Consider the following 23,279-nt stretch of genomic DNA (forward strand, 5'->3'; position numbering starts at 1 on the left):
CACTCTAGCACATGCCTTTGCCTTTGTTGTTGTAAAGCTTATTTACATTTTCAACAGCTTTTTTATATTCATGAAAATATAATATACAAATAAGTTATAATTCTAAGATTTCTGTTGAATTTTCTATTTTAGTCTTCTCGGTTTTAATTATCTGATGTGCTGTCTGCTATACCCAGATAAGTCTAACTGAATGGGCAGATCTATAATCTTTGGATCCAGGGTTTGAGACTGTCTCACACTTACCTAAATTTGACCATGTGAATCAACCTTAGGATTGCAGAAGGGTGACTAATATGCTCATGGTCTTCTAAAGCCTACATTTGGTTATTTTGGTTTTTTTGTTTTGTTTTGTTTTGTTTTGTTTTTGTTTTGAGACAGAGTTTCCCTGTTGTTACCCAGGCTGGAGTGCAGTGGCACGATCTTGGCTCACTGCAACCTCTACCTCCTGGGTTCAAGCAATTCTCCTGCCTCAGCCTCCTGAGTAGCTGGGAATACAGGTGCCCACCATTACTCCCAGCTAATTTTTTGCATTTTTAGTAGAGACAGGGTTTCACCATGTTGGCCAGGCTGGCCTCAAACTCCACCCACCTCGGTGTCCCAAAGTGCTGAGATTATAGGCGTGAGCCACTGCACCCAGCCTACATTTCATTATTTTGGAATTTACCACTACTTCGTTGATTCTTAATAGAGTTATGTAAGCTATGCAAGGGTTTGCTCCATGACAGGTAAGTGCAGACTGCTAATATGGTGTTACTCCATTACTCACCTTGTTGTCGTGGTGTTTGTTTTGCAGCGCACAGACTGCAAAGCTGTCATTAGCACCATGGAAGGCAGCTCCTTAGACAGCAGTGGATTTTCTCTCCACATCGGTTTGTCTGCTGCCTATCTCCCAAGAATGTGGGTTGAAAAACATCCAGAAAAAGAAAGCGAGGTATACTCCTTTTTACTTAGACATAGGAGATGCTATTGAAAAAATGCTTCAGAATAAGCTGGTTAAACTTGCAAATTATTGATTGTCCTGAAAAACTAGCATTACAAAATGAACTCTCACATCCCAAGATTCTGTGACTAAAAATATTTGTGATATCAAGCATGCCAAACTTCTGATGTTTCATCCAAAACCCTTATGTGGATGATTTGCCTGTACAAATTGGCATTTTTACTTTAAGCTCCACCAAAAGAACATGTGCCATCAGACATTACATTGGATATTTTCTATACGTGTTATACTTTTAAAATACTGATACTGGAAAAACAAATAAGCAGTTATTTGTGGTTGGTAATAACACCATTTTGTGTGGCTGTGACAAAGAGTCTCTTCTTAAGTTAAAATAAAAATAGAAACTTAGGCTGGGTGTGGTGACTCACACCTGTAATCCCAGCACTTTGAGAGGCCAAGGCAGGTGGATTGCTTGAGCTCAGGAGTTTGAAACCAGCCTGGGAAACATAGTGAGACCTGGTCTCTATAAAAAATTAAGAAAAAAAATTAGCCAGGTGTGGTCATACACACCTGTGGTTTCAGCTTCTCAGGAGGCTAAGACAGGGTGATCACTTGAGTCCAGGAGGTTGAGGTTAAACTGAGCTGTGATCGTGCCACTGCACACCAGCCTGGAAAACAGAGGGAGACCCTGTCTCAGGAAAAAAAAAAAAAAAAAGGAAACTTACATGATAGTAGTTAAATATTGGTTAATTAGTAGAATAAAAGGTATGTGTGTGTATTTTAGTAATCACAATGGCATCTATATTCCTCTTAGAATAGTGTGTGTGAGATATATATATATATTTGTTATATAATGTTGATGCTATTTGATTTTTCAGATATTAATTCTTGACCTCTCAGAAGTTTATGTCAGAAGTTGAAAACTCCCAGTTCTAACATTCTACTTTTGACTGGAACTCCTAGTAGGCCATCTTGTTGTTAATTACATCTTATTCTTTCTGTTTTTATAGCATTAGTTTACCTCACTAGAAACGTTTGGAGTTTTCTAAGTAGACCTTTTCCAGTTGAAGTGACAAGAAGCTCCAGTCCAGCACCTTCTTTCTCCTTTCAGGCTTGCATGCTTGTCTTTCAACCCGATCTCGATGTCGACCTCCCTGACTTAGCCAATGAGAGCGAAGTGATTATTTGTCTCGACTGCTCCAGTTCCATGGAGGGTGTGACATTCTTGCAAGCCAAGCAAATTGCCTTGCATGCGCTGTCCTTGGTGGGTGAGAAGCAAAAAGTAAATATTATCCAGTTCGGCACAGGTGAGTGCACTTTGGCCCTGGTCCTGCATGTGCTTCCCCCACATGTGAATCACGCTCTGTAGAACTGACAACTGTGAGTACCCGACCCCACCTGTGCGGTGAGGGGCAGCCTAGTATGAAACTGAAGAACAAAAGCTCTGGCGCTGGACCCCCTAGGTCCAGATTCCAGCTGTACTACTCACAGGCTCTGTGTGTCACCTTGGGTGCACTACTTGAACTTCTGGTGCCTCCGTTTCCTCATCTACGATCTGAGGATAATTATCCCTAACTCACAGTGTTGCTGTGAGGAGAACTGAGCTAATAGATGTAAAGGATTTTTAAACTTTGCCTGTTCACAGTAAGTGAGATATAAATGCTACTGTTGTCATTAGCAACTGAACCAAATGCAAAACCCTTGGTCTGTTGAGTAGGAGGTCCCAAGTCTAAGGACAAAACATTTTCCATCAGTGCAGTCATAGAAAACCTATAAGGAATGGTCTCAGGAAGTATCCGGCCAGCACTACTAGAAGGGAGGTAGTGCCACCCTCCAGGTGGGGCCCAGGGACATCTCAGCCACCAGAAGGCAGCAACTCAGGGATGAGAGGTGTGTAGAGTAGAGTGAGGGGACAGTCCTATCCTATTGATTCTCATCCTCTGTGCCATCCAGCAGAAGGCCCAGCCCCTTTTCCCCAGAGGTACAGTCTGCTGCTGCTGGGGCAGAGGTCGGATAAGCATGGGGAGTGCAAAGGGCATGAGCAGAGACTGGCCTTCGGGGGGCCAAGCTGCTCAGGCCATTGCAATGCCCTGCACCTTTGCACAAGTGATCTACATGTGCACATGGAATTTGACTCAACATTTTGCATAGTAAAGCGCCACAGTTTGAATGCTCTATGATGTATTATTTAGAAAAATAGTGCGGTGAATTTTTTTTTTTTTTTTTTTTTTTGAGACAGAGTCTCACTTTGTTGCCCGGGCTGGAGTGCGGTGGTGCAATCTCAGCTCACTGCAACCTCTGCCTCCCGGCCCTAGCCTCTCCAGTGGCTAAGATTACAGTGCCCACCACCACACCCAGCTAATTTTTGTATTTTTAGCAGAGACAGGGTTTCACCCTGTTGACCAGAGCTGGTCTTGAACTCCTGACCTCAGGTGATACACCCACCTTGGCCTCCCAAAGTGCTGGGATTACAGGCATGAGCCACCGTGCCTGGCCTGTGGTCAATCTTTTGTATGTTAAAGTTATCAAACAGTTTTCTAAAAAGAAAGGTACACACATAAATATATAACATCCTTTACAACAGCCGTGATGGTATGAAGTAACATTATTGTTTGTTAGTGCTCAAGCAAGTGAATGTGTGGAAGCAGCACCTCATGCTGATCTTATTACACAGGTTACAAGGAGCTATTTTCGTATCCTAAGCATATCACAAACAATACTGCGGCAGCAGAGTTCATCATGGTGAGTGCAAGAGGCTTCCTGTACCTCTTGGGTCTTTTCCTACCATGCTTTAAGGGGACCTCCAGGGCTTAGGCCCCTCAAGCCACCATCAGAGCACCCCTAGTCCTGTGGTTTTTCTATATTGATGAGCTCTTTATTTCATTAATTAAAATGATGATGAACTCATTAAGGAAAAATTGGAAATTAAAAAGAATAGAAAGAAAAAAATCACCCATGTCCCAACACCCTAATGCAACTAGCATTAACAGCTTTGAAAAGTTTTCTTCTGTCCTTCGTTTTTTTTCTCTTAAAATGCAGCCAGCTTTATCTAAAAGGGTTGAGGTTTAAAAAAAAAAAAAAAAAAAGAAAGAAAAAAGAAATGCTGGGCATGGTGGCTCACACCTGTAATCTCAGCACTTTGGGAGGCCAGGGCGGGTGGATCACCTGAGGTCAGGAATTCGAGACCAACCTGGCCAACATGGTGAAACCCTATCTCTACTTAAAATACAAAAAATTAGCCAGGCATAGTGACGGACACCTGTAATCCCAGCCACTCGGAAGGCTGAGGCAGGAGAATCGCTTGAATCCAGGAGGTAGAAGTTGCAGTGAGCCGAGATTGTGCCACTGCACTCCAGCCTGGGCAACGGAGCGAGACTCCATCTCAAAGAAAAAAAAAAGAAATAAAATAATAATAAAATTGAGCAAGCTGAGACTGACCAGCTGCCTCAGCCAGGCTGGCAAATCCAGGGCTGATTGGATGGGACATTTCTTCCTGTAGATGTCATAGTCCTCTGGACACTAAAAAATCAAATAAGCGTGAGGTGATAATGTTATAGTTACTGTGTGACATGAAATAAACTAAAAGGACATAAGTTTAGTTGTTTCACAAATGTATAATTAGGGAAAGAAAATATTTTCGGTGTCACTATAGCCCTACACTGTCCTTAGATGTGTCAATGATGACAGCAAATGGTGACTGCATCCAACAAGGAGAACATAATCTTTCACTTCATTTCCTCCAGTCTGCCACACCTACCATGGGAAACACAGACTTCTGGAAAACGCTCCGATATCTTAGCTTATTGTACCCTGCTCGAGGGTCACGGAACATCCTCTTGGTGTCTGATGGGCACCTCCAGGATGAGAGCCTGACATTACAGCTCGTGAAGAGGAGCCGCCCCCACACGAGGTTATTCGCCTGCGGTATCGGGTGAGTCTCAGAGAGCTGGTCACATAGTCCAAACTCACGGGGAGGTCTTCTTGTTGCCCTGCACGGGACTTTTGCAAGCTTGGAAGTTGACACTAGAATACAGAAGCCTTACAGCATAGAGGGATGGGGCTCCGGGCTCCCAGCCAGACTGCCTGAGTCTCAGAACCTGGGTTGGCCACTCATTAGCTTAGCTGTGACTTTGAGCAAGTTCCTTAACCTCTCATCTGTAAAACCAAGATGATAATGAAAATACCTACGTCCTAGGATTGCTGAGGAATAAATGAGCTCATACATAGAAAGCACTCAGAACAGAACTGAACCAAAAAGCACCAAATCAATATTAGATGTTATTATTTAGCATAAGAATCCAAATCTCCGCTTGTCCCGAGGGGCCTGGGTAAACCTCCTCACTGGCTGTGCTGGACTCGTGGTGGGGGCATGTGACCTCCAGGCAGACCCCACCAGGCTGCTTTGCTCCTTCGCATCTCTTTTCTGGCCATTATGAGCACGTGTATTTTCAAACCCTGTGGTGTGCATAGAAGCTTTCCATGGGAGGCTAACACCCCTACATTGTTGGAATTGCCCCTTCCCCATTAGAGGTTAGCTCTTTTGGATGGCACTAAGGTATGTGGTGTATGTGTAAGGAAAACATCGAACAGAGGGGGCCACTTGGTGTCTGCATAGGACTTGCCCATCCTGCCTGCCTCTGTAGCCCCTGGACTCCTACCTGTGGCCACCGCCCCAGCAAGTGGTCACCAGCTGTCTGTATTCTGAGGCAGTGCATGGAGCAGGTCCTCAGCTTCTTCATGGGGGCAGAATGGGGGCCTCTTTGCTGTCCTTGCCCCTGAGCCTTGACCTGGACTCGCCCTGAGCTCCAGGAGCCAGCACCCCCAATGCCCCTCTGTGGCTCCGATGCCCCTCTGTGGCCTCCGACACCCCTAGCTGCTATACTCAAGCCAGCTCTGCCTGCCTTGAGGGCTTTCTTCTTTGTCCTCCACAGTCACAGCTCCTGGCTCTGTTCTCTGTAATCTAAGGCCTAGCCCAGCATCAGAGGCCAATGAAGAAATATATCCAGCCTGAGCAGCTCCACCAGGAGTTGTTCCTGATGGGACTTCACCTGCTGAGCTCACAGCTGCACTCAGGGCAGCCTGTGCACCGTCTCCTGGTCTCAGCAGCCCCTCCCTGCCCCCTGCTCCCAGGTCAGGGCTCAGACACCACAGAGCAGAGGTACTGGCACCTATTCATGCCTTCTTCAGTGAGGGCCTATTCTGGGACAAACATCGGGCCCCCACTCTGGGGCTGGGAGATGGGATTTTCCCATGTGCCAGGGAGGAAATCAAGGCAGTGTGATGAGGTCAGGCTCAGTGGCTCGCTCCTGTGGTCCCAGCACTTTGGGAGGCCAAAGCAGGAGGATCGCTTCAGCCCAGGAGGTCAAGGCTGTAGTGAGCCATGGTCAGGCAGTTGCACTCCAGCTTGAGTGACTGAGCAAGACCCCATCTTTAAAAATAAAAAAAAAATTGAAAAATGTAAGGCATGTGACGGGGAGTCTGGGTGTGCAGTGGGGGAGCCTGCTCCAAGAGGAGACTGTGCCAGTTAGCACCGCCCATGCCTGGAGGGGCTGGGATCCATTCTGCTTTTCTGTCGAGTTTTTGGGATCTTTCTAAGTGTTTCTCCCTTATCTTCCAAGCATGTGTTTGCAATTACAAACTTTAGTAAAGTGAGGTTCCCAGGGGTAGAGACCATCAGGCCTCCTGCCTGGCGTGAGTCCTGGTCCTCTGAGAGCCACCCTGAAGGAGCACAGGAAGACTCCAGCCTGCCTCGCTAACGGACGGAAGCTGTAACTACCAATAACCCATGTTAGGGATCTTCTAGTCAATGTTATGATCATCACCAATTAATATGGAGGGTAAAGACAAATCCAGTCTTTATCCATAGGTTGAAAAACATCTTGGAAATTATTTTCATAAGCTCTTTTTCTGAAAAATAATTGATGTTTTCTTTAATATTTCAGGAGGAACTCCTCTAAGCAAGGAGTTCTTGATAGTTGTAGAATTATTGTAGAGAGAAAAGTAATAGGGCACTTGTCATTTAAATGTCAGAGATGCTCTTTGCTAGAGTGAGAGTTGCTTCTTTATGCCTTTTGCTATGTTGATGTGTATCAGATTTTAAGAGGTAGACTTTATTCACTCTTTGCCAGCTCTAGGCCTTTGGGATCAGATTCAGGTAATATTGTTATTTATGGAAATTAAGTTGATATCTTTGTCAGCATTCTGATACCTTATAGAGTTGTTTTTAGAGTCATCTACTCCCTCCCTCAGTGAATTGAAAGTCGAGAATTTCAACTTTTTTCTATTTGAAGGATAAGTCAGTCCTCTGATAGATGGGAGCTTAAATTAGCCAAACTTTCAGATGTTTCCTTCTATTATTACTTTCTCTGTTTAACCTCAGCGACACATGAGTACATTCTTCCCCACGTCATGTCTCTCCTATTGAGTTGTGAGCTTTCTCAACACTGTTAACATGTACTTCAAAAATATTTCTAATGTCTTCAAAATTAAAACATGTGAAATGTGATCAGTTCGACAGCAAATCGTCACATCTTAAGGATTTTGTCCCAGTGTGGTGCCGGAGTATTTGAATATTTTAATGCAAAATCCAAGCATAGTTGGAGAAAACAGGTATGTTTTTTAAACATCTGGTTTTATATTTATGTTTGGAAATCTCATATTCTTCCGAGACTAAGAAATAGGAATATCTGTGTTTCCTTGAAGGAGAGGGGAGCCATATAGAGGCAAGCACTGCTGCAGGTGTGAGCCCTGCCTTAGTTCTTCATCAGGTCATTCTCCCAGCTTATAGTTTGATTTCTGCCTTAAAAATTATGCACTGATTTTTTTTAAAGTGAATTATTAAATATGTTTTGCTGAAATTAATTTTCCTTATTATGATAAAATTTAGCATTTTAACTTTTTTTTTTTTTTTTTTGGAGACAGAGTCTTGCTCTGTCACCCAGGCTGCAGTGCAGTGGCGCCATCTCGGCTCACTGCAAGCTCTGCCTCCCGGGTTCATGCCATTCTTCTACCTCAGCCTCCCAACTAGCTGGGACTACAGGCGCCAGCCACCATGCCTGGCTGATTGTTTGTATTTTTAGTAGAGATGGGGTTTCACTGTGTTAGCCAGGATGGTCTTGATCTCCTGACCTCGTGATCTGCCCACCTCGGCCTCCCAAAGTGCTGGGATTACAGGCGTGAGCCACTGTGCCCGGCCATTTTAACCATTTTTAGGTGTACAATTTAGTGGTATTAGCTACATTCACAATGCTGTGCAACCATCACCATCTTCAGACTATTTCATCAGCCCAAACAGAAACTACGTACTCATTAAACAGTAACTCCACATTCCCTCCTACACCCAGCGCCTGCTAACCATGACTCTACGTTCTGTCTCTATGACTTTGCCTTTTCTGAGTATCTCACATAAGTGGAGTCACAGGACATTGTCCTTTTATGTCTGGCTTATTTCACTTAGCATGATGTTTTTAACGTCCGTCTATGTTGAAGCATGTGTCAGAATTTCCGTTCTTTTTAAAGCTGAATAATATTCCATTGCATGGATGGACCACATTTTGCTTATCCATTCATCTGTCGGTGGACACTTGGGTTGTTTCTGTCCTTTGGCTATTGTGAATAATGCTGCTATGAGCATTGGTATACAAGTATCTGTTTGAGTCTGCTTTCAATTCTGGATATATGCACAGCGTGGGATTGCTGGATCATATGTTCATTCTATGTTTAGTTTTTTTTGGGAATTGCCATGCTGTCTTCCATAGCAGCTGCATCATTTTACATTCCCACCACCAATGCACCAGGATTCCAGTTTTTTCACATCCTCACCAACAGTCATCATTCTTTTTTTTTCCTTATTGATTGAAATCAACCAGCTTTTCTTTGGTTTGTTTTGGTTTTTGAGACACAGTGTTGCTCGGTCATCTAGGCTGGAGTGCAGTGGTGCAATCATAGCTCACCACAGCCTCAACTTCCTGAGCCCAAGCGATCCTCCCACCTCAGCCTCCAGAGTAGCTGGGACTAGAGGCGTATGCCACCACTTTTTTTCTTATTGTTTTTTGTTTGGTTGGTTGGTTGGTTTTTGTTTGTTGTTGGTGTTTTTCGAGACAGGGTGTCACTTTTTCACCCAAGCTGGAATTCAGTGGTGCAAGCTTGGCTCACTGCAGCCCTGACATCCTGGTCTCAAGCCATCTTTCTCCCTCATCCCCCAAGTAGGTGAGACAACAGGCCCACACCACCACACCCGGCTAATTTTTTGTAGAGACAGTGTTTCGCCATGGTCCCAGGCTGGTCTCGAATCCCAAGCTCAAGCAATCTGCCTGCCTTGGCCTCCCAAAGTGCTGGGATTACAGGCATGAGCCACTCTGCCCAGCCACCACTTGTTTTTTAATAACAGCCATCCCACTGGGTGTGAAATGGGATCTCACTGTGGTTCTGATTTACACTTCCCTAATGACTAGTGACATCAAGCATCTTTGCATGCACTTGCTGGCTTTTGTGTATCTTCTTTGGAGAAATATCTATTCAAGTACTGGAATCTACTCATACCAAGGTTGCATATTAGTAATTAGCTAAAGGAATAATTTCAGTATGCTTTGTAAATGTAAAAGATGTGATCATGCTATTATTTAAAATTCTAGCTGGGCATGGTGGCTCATGCCTATAACCCAGCACTTTGGGACGCTGAGGTGGATGGCTCACCTGAGGTCAGGAGTTCGAGACCAGCCTGGGCAACATGGTGAAACCCCATCTCTACTAAAAATACAAAAATTAGCTGGGTGTGGTGGTGCACGCCTGTAGTCCCAGCTACCTGGGAGGCTGAGGCAGGAAAATCACTTGAACCTGGGAGGGGGAGGTTGCAGTGAGCCAAGATTGTGCCACTGCACTCCCACCTGGGCGACAGAGCAAAACTCCATCTCAAAATAAAATAAATAAACTTCTGTTTAAACTATTTTCGGGAAAGTACCCTGTAGCAGGAAGAAGAGAAAATACCAAAGAGTTATAAAATTCCCAAAGGATAGAATGTATACTTTATTTTAAATGTGAAGTAACTATTTTCTGGATGGAGCATTGAAAGAGAAATAATTCCTCTTTTATAAATAGATAGAAGACCAAATGACCAGGCTATGTTCTCCAAGTTGCCACTCTGTCTCAGTCAAATGGCAGCAACTCAATCCAGATGGGCCCGAGGCCCTGCAGGCCCCAGCCCAGGTGCCGTCCTTGTTTCGCAATGATCGACTCCTTGTCTATGGATTCATTCCTCACTGCACACAGGTAAGAAGGCGCAGAGTTTGTTATTCTATGGGAAGACCAATATATTTTGCTAATTTTTTTTCTGTCTTCTTCCCTCCCCTTCTCACCAGCAGATTTTCTTCTTCTGGGAACATAGCTGGTGGTTAGCCAGGGCTTTGGGGAGGCTTCTAGTTTTTATTGAAAGGGGAGAGGAAATCACCAAAAGAATTTCTGTTAAACCAAGACACTGCAGAGTGGAAAGGCTAATGAGGAATTTATTTTTTTTCCAATTTCAGGCAACTCTGTGTGCACTAATTCAAGAGAAAGAATTTTGTACAATGGTGTCGACTACTGAGCTTCAGAAGACAACTGGAACTGTAAGATTCAAAACCTAAACTATCAACCCATTGTTTGAAAGTTATGATTTTATGTTTCCATATATAATGCTCTATGTCAAGCTTGTCCAACCCGCAGCCCAGGGCAGCTTTGAATGCGGCCCAACACAAATTCGTAAACTTTCTTAAAACATTATGAAATTTTTTTGCAAGTTTTTGTTTTCAGCTCATTAGCTATCGTTAGTGTTAGTGTATTTTATGTGTCACACAAGACAGTTCTTCCTCTTCCACTGTGGCCAGGGAAGCCAAAAGATTGGATCCCCCTGCTGTCTGTACTTCCTTTGTTGTTTTCCTGTGTTGAAATTTCATTACACAATATGGAGATGGACTATATGTGCAAATGAGTATACTTTCCTTCAGTTTCTAATGCAGCACTTCTTCATCCGGGGTAGTTTGGTCTAGGTGTGTCTATGTGGGCATCAGTGGGTGGCAATAACTGCAATTAAGTATGGCATTTATGCATGGAAATTTTGCTAGACAGGTTCTCAAAGATGTTCATGACTCAATAAAAGTTACATGCCACTGGCCTACTGATGCTATTTAGAAATACTAGTTATAATAATACTGGACTAAGAGTAAATCATATCGTATATTGAGAATATGGGTTCATTTCCTTTTTTGATTAAAAGCAAATGAATTATGAAAGAAAAAATACCTGTTTCCCAAATACTCACACCATTTCTGGTTTCCAGATATGTGTTTTTCCCAACCAATTCTCTGACACCAGTTGCATGTCCTACAATTTAATTCAATTCTGACACTAGCTGCCTGGGGTTGGCACAGACCTCACAGGGTGAGGGCTCAGTCCCACAAGACTAGTTCCAACTCCAGACACCAGTAGCAAGTAGCAGGTCCCCAGGTTGCCCACACTTCTGGTCATCTCCAAGTCAATGTTCCCACAACCCTTTCTCAGGTTCAGTAATTTGCTGTAACAGCTCACAGAACTCAGGAAAAGTTTACCTTAGTATTACTGATTCATTGCAAAGAATATTATAAAGGATACGAATGAACAGCCAGATGAAGAGGTATACAGGGTAAGGCCCAGAATAGTCCCAAGCACAGGAGCTTCTGTCTAACATACAGTTGGGGTACACCATCCTCCTGGCACATGAGTGCTGACCCAGAAGCTCCCTGACCCCTTTAGGTGGAGTTTTTAATGCAGGTTTCATTACGAAGCCCTGGTTGATTTAAATCATTGGCCATTGGTGATTAACTCTCCCCTCCCTGGAGGTTGGGGAGTGGGGCTGAAAGTTCCAGCCCTCTAATCATATGGTTGGTTCCCCAGCAACCAGCCCTCATTCTAGGGACTTTCTAAAAGTCACCTCATTAACATAAACTCAGGTGTGGTTGAAGGGTCCTGTTAGGAATAACAAATACATATATTTCTTACGTCTGTAGGGAAGTTCAGATTTTCCCTCTGAAGTTTCCATGTTTGGTCTATAAAACAATCCAACAATAGATTAGCAGGGGAAAAGATATGCAGATGTTGTCATATGTGCAGGAGCCACATGAGACTCAAAGAAGTGCCAGATGAGTGAAGTTTCATACTGTACAGAGGCGGGTAGGATTGTGGGGCTCCTGGGGGAAGTGGGGACAGGTTGTGGGAGGGTGAGGGGAGGAAACACATGGTGAGCAAAGGCTTTCTTGTGATGCGGATGAAGTCTGGCAGGCAGCAGCCCTGAGAGAGAATAGAAGCACCTCTGGTAACAGTTTCTCTATCATCCCTTTAAAGTGTCAGACTTTAGCCTCCTCTTCCTGGGAGTTCATCTTTCCTAAATCTGGATAAGGCAGATAAGGGGTCTCAGAGAAAGCCTGTTTGCATCTGCTGTTTCCTTCACTGACATATGATTCCTCTGCAGATGCAAATATTCCCTACAAAAGGACTGCTTTTCAGAGCTACTCCTGTGTCTGCTGTCCCTCTGAATAGCATCTCAAAATATGCCAAAGAAGTCTGTTTTGGGGTGGCCTATTTTAGCTTTTTGCATATCACAATATCACAAATTATTACCAAGAAGTTTGTAATATTTGCACTGGTACTGAATCCACTATAGTTTAGCCTCGAAAGTTCCTAGCCTATATATGCTATTTATGTAGTTTTTTTATTCAAAGGAGTATCAGTATAACCAGATAAATCATTTCCCAGACATTGCTGGGTTTTTTTCTCAAAAGCGTACAGCTTACTTTTCAGCACTAAATCGGTATCATTGACTTATTAGTTGCCAGTGACTTATGTATAGAACTTAAGCTCTATATTGCTTTAAAAATTAGATCTTTGTGGGTAATGATAAGGGAGAATAAATTGAAATTATATTTTTAAAAATTAGAGCTAAGGGGGAAAGAAGGAAAATAATTTTACCTGGGAAGAGGTCGTTTTCCATAAAGTCACAGCAAATTGTACTTCCTCTGTGAGAAGCAGCCTTATCAATGACAAAATTACAAGCGTTGGAATGAAGGAAAGTTCCATCTCTCAGTTGTTGGAGAGGAAGCACCTGGTGGTGCACATCGTGCAGTCCTCACCCTGCAGAGTGCAGACCGTGTTCATGGATGGGCATCCCAGCACCAAGGTGGCTCTTCCTATGGTAGAAAAGAAGTTTTCAATTTTTTGAATAAAATGAATTGGCAAAATGGCCTTTTATAGAAAAAGCAAAACTCTAGGGACAGAAAGCAGATGAGGAGCTGCCAGGGCTTGAGGAAGCTACACAGGGGCACACAGGAACCTTTCAGGGTAAAAAGAATGTTCTGTGTCTTCACTTCAACAGTGGTCACACAACTGTATACATCCCTTAAGATCATCAAACTGTATATTTAAGAGGAGTGCATTTTACTGTATGCAGATTATACCTCCATTTTTAAAATGATGTTCTTTGCAAGTCTCTTATTAGAAGCCAAGTGAATCTTTTTTTTTCCTTTGCTACTTAAACACAGATGATCCACAAGCTGGCAGCCCGAGCTCTAATCAGAGATTACGAAGATGGCATTCTTCATGAAAATGAAACCAGTCATGAGGTTTGTTCTTTTCATTGTAAAAACTATTAGACATTCTTCCCGAGCATTCTTACGTTGATTTATCTGTGGAAATAGAAAGTGAGGTCAGCTGCATGGAGAAGGAGACTGTGGTGTCAGGGCATTCATCACTGTATCTGTGACACTGTGCCTGGGATGTGGGGTGTGTGGTAAATGTTTGTTGAATGAATTAACAAAAGAGCGGATGTCAGTGGTTTCCAGAAAATTCTGTAATGTTTTACTTATCAGAAAAGCCCGAGGAGGGCTCAGAGAACACTCGGTGAGTGCCTGTAGTGGACGTCACCTCAGATCTCTTGTGTGGTAGCTACCACACATCTTACTGATGAGAGGCCTGAAAGCGAAATGCTGAGTGACCTGCCAAAGCCCACTGACTCCCCCCGTGCTGTGCAGACCAGGGCCTCAGCAGAGGGGCCCCTCAGCCAGGCCACCGGGACTGCCCAGCTGTTCTCTGAGGGATGAGATCTTCAACAAGGCTGTGAGCATTAGTCCTCAATGCCATCCCCACAAGAAGGTGCCAGTGTGACAGCAGACCCTGGAGACCCCCACAGTCAGTTCTAGTGACAGATGGTCACCTGCTGGTCTCCCTGTTCTCCTCAGATGCCCCTGGGTTGGCAGCCTCTGTGTGCTGTTTTGTTTAAGGCCCTTTTATCCTGAACAAGTCATTCCGTCTTTCCCATTCCTCAGCTTTAAATTGGGAGCCACAGACTATGAAAGAATGAGGAAGCCCACTGCCCGGGAGAGCTCTCTGTGAACTACAGGGAGCTGCATAATGAAGAGCGACATTTTCTATGGCTAAGTCAGTTGATCGCATTTTAAAGGGAATTTGAGCCACTGATTTAGATAGGACCTGCAATTCAATATTTAGTCGGAAATACGAATCTTAAAATGATTTACTGACATAGCTAAATAGAAATAAACAAAACAGGACATGATTTATGTTTTATTCTATCCTAGATGAAGAAACAAACCTTGAAATCTCTGATTATTAAACTCAGTAAAGAAAACTCTCTCATAACACAATTTACAAGCTTTGTGGCAGTTGAGAAAAGGGTATGTATTATTGTTAATTCGAGGTTAAATTATTTTATTTATATTTCCACGTTAAGAAAGTCACCCTTGCTTTGATGGTTAACGGCAACACCCACACCCCGGGCCTGTGAAGCGTGGGTTGCAGACAGGCCAGCAGGCCCCACGAGTCCCAGCCTCCCATTCATGGGGGGCGTCGGTGTTGGGACTTAGGGTGATCTTTCTAAGTGAGTTGAGTATGTTATCATTTTTAATGTTATGATTGTTATTGATAATTAGCTAATGTGTATTTTTCAGATATACTATAATTTTGTTATAGTTTTGGCATTTATTGTCTTTTATTAATCCAAGACCCTCAAAAAATAGAAAAGGCCTGGGTTCTCTGAGAACCCCTTCTCCCTTAATAAGTTTAAGGGGAAAAATCATGTAACTTGCCCAGCACAGTGGCCAGCACCTGCCAGTGCTCTGTAAAGAGGAAAGTCACTCCACCTCCCCACTTTCCCTCACACTTGTGGCCCACGGCACAAGCTCCAGTCCCACACACCAGCGTATCCCAAGCCAACACCCATAGGCTTTAGAATGTGTAATCATTTAATTGGATAATGTCTGTTTGATTTAATCTATTTGTGATTCAATATAGGATGAGAATGAGTCGCCTTTTCCTGATATTCCAAAAGTTTCTGAACTTATTGCCAAAGAAGATGTAGACTTCCTGCCCTACATGAGCTGGCAGGGGGAGCCCCAAGGAGCCATCAGGAACCAGGTAAACGCTGATTACCAAATAAGTTGATATTGAGCTTTGTTTGTTCATGAAGACGAAGGGAACCCTTTGCTAAAATAGCTCCCTTCTTACCTGTACATGAAGAAGTTGTATCCCTGATGATGGAAAATATTAATGCATTTATAAAATGTTGAATTACATCATGTTGCATTGCAGAGACTTCACAATGTGTGAATGGAGCTGTAGAGTACAAAAAGAGAACAGCTGTGGCTGTGCTTCTGTCATGGGCAAATAGATTGTCATCCAGGAAGCTAAAGTCATTTAGGTAGTGTAATAGGTTTGTCATGAAATTATCAACAGAAGTGCTATCTAATAATCTAAATTCACCACCAGTATTTCTTAAAGTTTATAGTGCTTTATACCGTGGCCCTTATAACCAGAAACAGAAATGGAAAAATGTGGCTTAAATAAAAATTGGAAGAAAAATTCAAAAGCAAAGGAACAACACAGTGCTGACAACCCTCTTAGGTCTCTAGGTTAAAAAAACTAAAATTTCCAAAATTTAAAAATTTAAAATCTGATCCGGCATCGTGGTTCACGCCTGTAATCCCAGCACTTTGGGAAGCTGAGGTGGGAAAAATCACTTCAGCCAGGAGTTTGAGACCAGCCTGGGCAACAAAGCGAGGCCTCATCTCTACAAAAAGTTTTTTAGGGCGGGCGCAGTGGCTCATACTTGTAATTCCAGCACTTTGGGAGACTGAGGCAGCAGATGGCTTGAGCTCACAAGTTCAAGACCAGCCTGGGCAACATGGTGAAACCCTGTCGCTACAAAAAAATACAAAAATTAGCTGGGCGTGGTGGTGCTTGCCTGTAATCCCAGCTACTCAAGAGGCTGTGGCAGGAGGATGCTTGCACCCAGGAGGCAGAGGTTGCAGTGAGCCAAAATGGCACCCCTACCCTCCAGCCTGGGTGACAGAGCGAGGATTTGATCATAAATAAGAAAATAATGTATGAAAGATGTGCAATCTTGTTGCTAAAAGAAGTTAAAATGTAAACTGCCATGAGATTCCTTTTTATTTTTTAACTCTGTCAGGTTGGCAAAGATCACAAAAGGTAGATGATTGAAAGTCAGTAAATACAGTGGTTAAGATCACAGGTGCTATGGCTGACTGCTCAGGTCTGAACCCCAGCCCGCACTTCACTCTGTGGGACTTGGCCTTCCCAGTGCTCCAGTCCTAATGCCCTAGTGGGGAGAGCAGTAAAATCCACCTTAGGTGGTTGCGAAGAGTTCTAAGACCATTCCAACACGTCTAGTTCCTGGATATTTGATAAATATTAGCTGTAGTTATTAATTCGCAAAGGTGTCTGAAACGGGCACTGTTGCCCAAACAGATGGGGCAGAAAGCTGACAAGTGGCCTTGGGTTTGGAGGGATACTTGCTTTCTTTTTTTTTTTTTTTTTTTTTAATTTTAATTTGTTTTTTTTTGAGATAGAGTCTCGCTCTGTCACCCAGGGTTGAGTGCAGTGGCATGATTTCGATTCACTGCAACCTCCACCTCCTGTGTTCAAGCAATTCTCGTGCCTCAGTCTCCTGAGTTGCTGAGATTACAGGTACGCGCCACCACACTCAGCTAATTTTTGTATTTTTAGTAGAGATGGGGTTTCACCATGTTGGCCAGGCTAGTCTCGAACTCCTGATTCACCCGCCTCGGCCTCCCAAAGTGCTGGGATTTCAGGCATGAGCCACTGTCCCCAGCCTTGCTTTCTTACAGTGCACCCTTTTGTATATTTTGAATTTTGAACCATGGGCATGGATTGCCCGTGAAAGAAAAATAATACTTTAAGCAAACACAAACAAAGAGTTTGGGGAGTCAGGAGTAGTAGGAGGTGCATTCAGCCAGGCTCAGGTGGCCCTGTAGGCTCACCCACAGGCAGGGCAGATGTTGGCAACATCGTGGGCTCCCACGCTGGTCCGGACTTCCAGGTCAGCCAGAGAATTGGACTCAGGGCTGCTTGAAGGAAAGCGAGGGGCTAAGCTGAGGGGCTGTGACCTGTGGCCTCTCTGTGACTGCACAAGGGGCCCTTGGAGTACATTGTTTTGGAAAAAAAAAAAAATTCTGATGTACAGTTAAGAATCAACTGTTTGTCCTTGAGACTTACTGTTAAAATGGGCCCTGGAAAATATATACTTATCTTATATGTGCTTCAAAAGTGCACACCCAGAAGCAGCTCTGAAAATGGAGATGGTCATGGTTGCACAACAGTGTGAATGTACTTCATGCCACTAAACTCTAAAAATGACTAACATAGCAAACGTTGTTATATACATTTTTCCCACAATAAAAATCAAAGTAACAAAAATAAGAGATACACCCCTACACTCTGCCACATACATAAGTATTTTGTTCACAGAAAAGGTCTGGAGGGATATATGCCATAGATCAGATAAGACATTCTGTATGGCTTTTATTTTCTTCTTTGTGTCTGTCTACTTGTGTCTACTTGTATTTTCTAATTTTCTCATAGTGCACATGTGGTGTTTTTAGATTTTTTTTTTTTTTTCTGAGACAGGGTCTCACTCTGTTGCCCAGGCTGGAGTGCAGTGGCACCATCATAGTTCACGGCAGCCTCGACCTCCTGGGCTCTACAATCCTCCTACCTCAGACTCCCAAGTAGCTGGGATTACAGGAGTGAGCCACCATGCCTGGCTTGTTTATAGAAATTTTTGAAGTTATTTTCAAAATTGGTTCTAAATTAATTTAGGTTTTAATACAGTGTGATGATAAATTATTTCATACTAAATTTGCAAATACGTTGGATCTTAATACTTCCAGATCCAAACATATCAGATGAAAAATATTATCCATTAGCTTGATGACTTGAAAGTTTATATTTATGTTAGCTGCAATAAGTTGTATGAACGGACCATGTAATTTAGCAAAAATGTCAAGCCTCTGTTACTCTCCCTCGGTATCTGTTTTACCAAAATGTGGCACCTGCAGCATTCCGCATGGAGTCATTCCACTGAATTCAGTAACACGCCAGCCGCAATAGAGTCCGGGACATCCGGGTCTGTTTGGTCCTTCCCGACTCGCTGAAGCTTGGGGCATTTCCTTATTTGCTAGGTCTTCATTATGAAATGAGACCCTCCAGGGAGTGCAACACCTTTTCTGCTGGGACGCGCTCAGGAAGGACAGTGCTCAGTGCTGGGTGCTCCCATCCTCCCGCAGCCACGCCTGGGCTTAGGCGCAGTGTCTTCTGCACCAACCCCAAGTCCACTTCGTTCCCTCCCGCTCATGAAAGCACATTGAGAACAAGCTAGAGGCAGAGATTTTTAAAACATACCTCCTAATCCAAGTTTTTAAAGTAAATCATTTATAAAATTCAGTGCTATAACTCTTAGCAAGAAATTGAGGGCACTGAAGCTGAGGGTCCAGAGCCCACTCTGTTCCTTAAATCAGGGGTCCCCAACCCCCAGTCCCTGGCTTGTTAGGAACCAGGCTGCACAGCAGGAGGTGAGGGGCGGTGAGCGAGCATTACCGCCTGAGCTCCACCTCCTGTCTCATCAGCAGCGGCAGTAGATTCTCATGGGAGCCCCGAACCCTGTTGTGAACTGTGCATATGGAACGTGGAGTACTTTCATCCCAAAACCATCTGCCCCACCCCTGTCCATGGAAAAATTGCCTTCCATGAAACCAGTCCCCGCTGCCATAAAGGTTGGGGGCCACACCTTAGGTGATCAAGGTGTGGGTATGTGGTTAAGCAAAATAAGCAATTGTGAACTTGAAAGGAAACAGAAAGCAAGTGAGTGATTTTGGCAAATAGAAGAATCATAATGAGGCCAGGCACAGTGGCTCATACCTGTAATCCCCACACTTTGGGAGGCCAAGGTGGGTGGATCACCCGAGGTCAGGAGTTCAAGACCAGCCTGGCCAACATGGTGAAACCCTGTCTCTACTAAAAAATACAAAAATACTATTCAAGAAGCAATTTTATAAAATAAACAAAAATAACCCATATTTCTCAGTATGATTTTTTTTGTTTGTTTGTTTGAGATGGAGTCTCACTCTGTCACTCAGGTTGGGGTGCAGTGACTATTCACAGGCTCTGTCACAGAGCACTACAGCTTTGAACTCCTGGCCTCCAGTTATCCTCTCACCTCAGCCTCCTGAGTAGCTGGGATGCTCCGCAATCCCTGACTTAATCAATTTTTTGATCTTTGCAAATCTTACAGATGAAAAATGTATTGGTGACATTTAAGTTTTTGTTTCTTTATGAATGAAGAGGAGCATGTTTTATATTCTTACAGCCCTATGTATCACTTCCTGTGTGTTATCTGTTCATGTCTTTTATCTTTTTTATTGAGATTTTAGTCATTTTCTTATTTATCTTAGGTAAACTTTTTATGTTAGGGAAATTAGCCCTTTGTGATATGAGTTGTGAAAATTTGTTTCCTGGTATTCCACGTGTTATTTTGATGTTGCTTATTATCTTTTGGTCATGCAGATTTTTTAATGCAGTCAAATTTTTAATCTTTGTGTTTCTTCTTTTTGTTTAGTGTTGTTTTGCTTTTCATCATGCTTAGAAATACCTTTCCTAGTCAGAGATTATACTTTTAAAATTTTTCCCTTTATTTTTTAAATAGTTTTATGTTTTCATGTTTACATTCAATTTTTCATCTGATTGAAATTTATCCTAGCATAGGATAAGAGATATGGAACCAACTTTATTCTTTTCCAGATGGCTCCTTCTTTTCCTCTTATTAACTTGAAATGCCACCTTCATAATCTATTGCTGGACTTACCTACTCTGTTCCATTGATTCGTCTACTATAATTATTGTAATTTTATAAGAGACTTTAATATCTGATAGTTCTAGTCCATCACTATTGGTCTTTTCCAGTTTGCTTCTCTACTTTTTAAAAATTTAACCTCTGGGTAGCATTATTTTAAAATGTGTCTTTTCATATGTTCTATAATATTAATTATTCAGATGTATACTTGAAATTTGACTGAGTTGGGAAAGGACTACTCCTTTTTTAAATCATTCATATTCACAGGTAAAATTACAGGCTAATTATTTCAAAAATATCAAGGACTTGTCATCCATATAAAACTGGATTTTATACATGCAGCTTTTTAAGGAGCACTTTACATTTAGATTGAAACAATAATAGTAATATAGCATCCCTCAAAATTTGTTTTACATACATATTGTTCATGTTCTAGTATAATTATATGTTCATTTAATTACTTTAAAGCTTTTGGCTGGACACAGTGTCTCACACCTGCAATCCTAGCACTTTGAGGGGCCAAGCTGAGAGGATCACTTGAGCCCAGGAATTCAAAACCAGTCTGGTCAACATAATGAGACCACATCTCTACAAAAGAATAATTTAAAAATTAGCTGGGTGTGGTGTCACATGCTCATAGTCCCAGCTACTGGGGAGGCTGAGGCGAGAGGATCGCTTGAGCCCAGGAGTTCGAGACTATAGTGAGTTGTGATTGTGCCATTGCACTCCAGCCCCAGGCAACAGAGCAAGACACTGTCTCAAAAAATGAATAAGTAAAAATAAATAAAGCTTTTGAGACTGTTTTTCCATTTTGGTCTCATTTTCTTAATATTGCTGTAAAGCAGTATAAAAACTGCAATAATTTACTTCAAATGACTGTCTTATTTTAGGCCTAAGTACACACTGTGATACTGCTCATTGTAAAATCTTGGGCAAGTCACTTCTGTGCTCCTCAGTTCCCTCATGTGTAAAATGAGGGGTGTTTAAAATTCCGCGATTCTAAGAACTAAGAACTAAGAGAGAAGGTCTTTCAATATATTGATTGCTGATATTCTCTCCAGGTCTCAGCTTCCATGTCTAGAAAAAAAGGGCCTTGTACTGAAATGATCTTGAATGTCTCTCGTGGCATTATTTTCTTTCCTTTTTTTCTTTTTTGAGACAGAATATTGCCCTCTCCCGCAGGCTGGAGAGCAGTAGTGCAAATCTGTTCTCATAGCTGCCTCAGCCTCTCAGGCTGAAGCACTCCTCCTGCCTCAGCCTCCCAAGTGGCTGGGACTACAGTCATGAGCCACTACACCTGGCTAATTTTTTATTTTTTGTAAAGATGGAGCCTCGCTATGTTGCCTAAGCTGTTCTCAAACTCCTAGCCTCGAGCGATCCTTCCTTCTTGGCCTCCCAAAGTGCTGAGATTACAGGCGTGAGCCGCTGCACGCAGCACTGGTGTTATTTTCAACATCCCAGCTCACATTGATGATCCTGATTGTGGATGAGCAACTGCCTGATGGGTGGCAAGTCAAGTGCTAGGAAGAATGTTTGCTTGATTGTTCTTTTTATTCTGTGTTTTCCCCTTATGTTAATAATTCTCTCTTCTGGGCAGTCTCTTTTAGCATCTTCTGAGTGGCAAAAATTGTATTCATCCAAACCAAAACTTAGGGCTAAAAGAAAAAAGAAATTATCTCAGCCAGAAGTTTCTGAAGATTTTGAAGAGGATGGCTTAGGTGTACTACCAGCTTTCACATCAAATTTGGAACGTGGAGGTGTGGAAAAGCTATCGGATTTAAGTTGGACAGAGTCATGTAAACCAACAGCAACTGAACCACTATTTAAGAAAGTCAGTCCATGGGAAACATCTACTTCTAGCCTTTTTGGTGTTTCTCCTCCAGTCGTTGGTTCCTATCTTCGCCCGACTGCCCATGCTCCCCGTGCTGCTTCCATGCCTTTTGCCTCATATTGTCAGGCAGCTAGTTTTGGTTCAGCTGCTCCTCCCAGACAGTTTGATGCACCTCAATTCAGCCAAAGCCCTGCGCCTGGCAGTTGTGCTGACTGGATCCCACAGTCGGCGTCGTGTCCCACAGGACCTCCCCAGAACCTATCTTTTGCACCCTTCTGTGGCATTGCTTTTTCAGGGAGCTCATTGAGCCCCACACAGTTGCCTCCACCGCAATTTCCTGGAGGCTGTACGACCAGGCCTTCTGCTGGCACCTCCCCTGAGCTGGATTCTCCCCAGCTTCTTTTCTCTCTTCCTACAGACCCTGATCCCATCAGAGGTTTTGGGTCTTACCATCTCTCTGCTTCCTCTCCTTTTCATTTTCAACCTTCCGCAGCCTCTTTGACTGCCAACCTTAGGCTGCCAATAGCCTCTGCATTGCCTGAGGCTCTTTGCAGTCAGTCTCAGACTACCCCAGTAGATCTCTGTCTTCTACAAGAATCAGTAGGCAGTCTCGAAGGAAGTCGATGTCCTGTCTTTGTTTTTCGAAGTTCTGACACAGAAAGTGATGAGCTATCAGAAGTACTTCAAGACAGCTGCATTTTACAAATAAAATGTGATACAAAAGATGACAGTATCCCATGCTTTCTGGAAGTAATAGAGGAGGATGAAATAGTGTGTACACAACACTGGCAGGATGCTGTGCCTTGGACAGAACTCTTCAGTCTACAGACAGAGGTATGTGTCTTATTTCTCCTTAAATCTGTGGTTAGCTGGCTTCATAGTTTAGAATGGGGCTCCTCAAAGCAGCTAGTCAAGGAACCGTCTATCGTCAGTCAGTAGTGAAGGAAGGGGTTGTGCACTGGGGTGTAAATCATACTGCTTCCTTCATTGAGGAACTCTTGCTACAAAACAAAACAGACAGCTGAACAAAACAGTGTGCTTGATGCTGGCTGGTGTTTCTCTACAAACATTAGACCAGAAGCTCATGCTGGTGAATGTTACTATTCCTCACATGAAGATGAACATCCTCGAACAGATGATGGGGTGAGATCTTAATTTCCTGGATTCTAGAACCAATGGATTGTAATCCACATAAATTTCCCACTGTGAAGTAGAGCACAAGCACTTGTACCTGTACTCTAAATATTTCACATGGGAATACAGATATTATTCAACATGTATATTGTGTTAGAGCTTATCACTCCATTTGTTAAGCTGATAAACAC

General features: G+C 43.1%; 1 protein-coding gene across 6 annotated transcripts in view; it reads left to right on the forward strand.

The window, feature by feature from the left end:
- The window catches only part of PARP4 (poly(ADP-ribose) polymerase family member 4), a 91,565-nt gene that overhangs the window by 55,258 nt on the left and 13,028 nt on the right, over positions 1-23,279 (forward strand). For 3 of the 6 annotated variants that reach the window (XR_008493280.2, XM_054445974.2, XM_054445976.2), the window contains exons 21-31: positions 794-931; positions 2,052-2,247; positions 3,615-3,682; positions 4,684-4,871; positions 7,450-7,549; positions 10,037-10,207; positions 10,462-10,542; positions 13,486-13,566; positions 14,539-14,634; positions 15,251-15,373; positions 21,721-22,788. Coding sequence is in view for 3 of the 6 variants with exons in the window: in XM_054445974.2 (XP_054301949.1) it covers positions 794-931; positions 2,052-2,247; positions 3,615-3,682; positions 4,684-4,871; positions 7,450-7,549; positions 10,037-10,207; positions 10,462-10,542; positions 13,486-13,566; positions 14,539-14,634; positions 15,251-15,373; positions 21,721-22,788 (2,310 nt within the window). In the remaining 3 variants the exon portion in view is untranslated. Of the gene's footprint in view, positions 1-793; positions 932-2,051; positions 2,248-3,614; positions 3,683-4,683; positions 4,872-7,449; positions 7,550-10,036; positions 10,208-10,461; positions 10,543-13,485; positions 13,567-14,538; positions 14,635-15,250; positions 15,374-21,720; positions 22,789-23,279 lie in introns of those variants that run through there. The other 3 variants (XR_008493281.2, XR_008493282.2, XM_054445977.2) reach the window with 2 other exon arrangements.

The sequence above is a fragment of the Pongo pygmaeus genome, chromosome 14 (assembly GCF_028885625.2).
Source record: "Pongo pygmaeus isolate AG05252 chromosome 14, NHGRI_mPonPyg2-v2.0_pri, whole genome shotgun sequence".
NCBI lineage: Eukaryota > Metazoa > Chordata > Mammalia > Primates > Hominidae > Pongo > Pongo pygmaeus.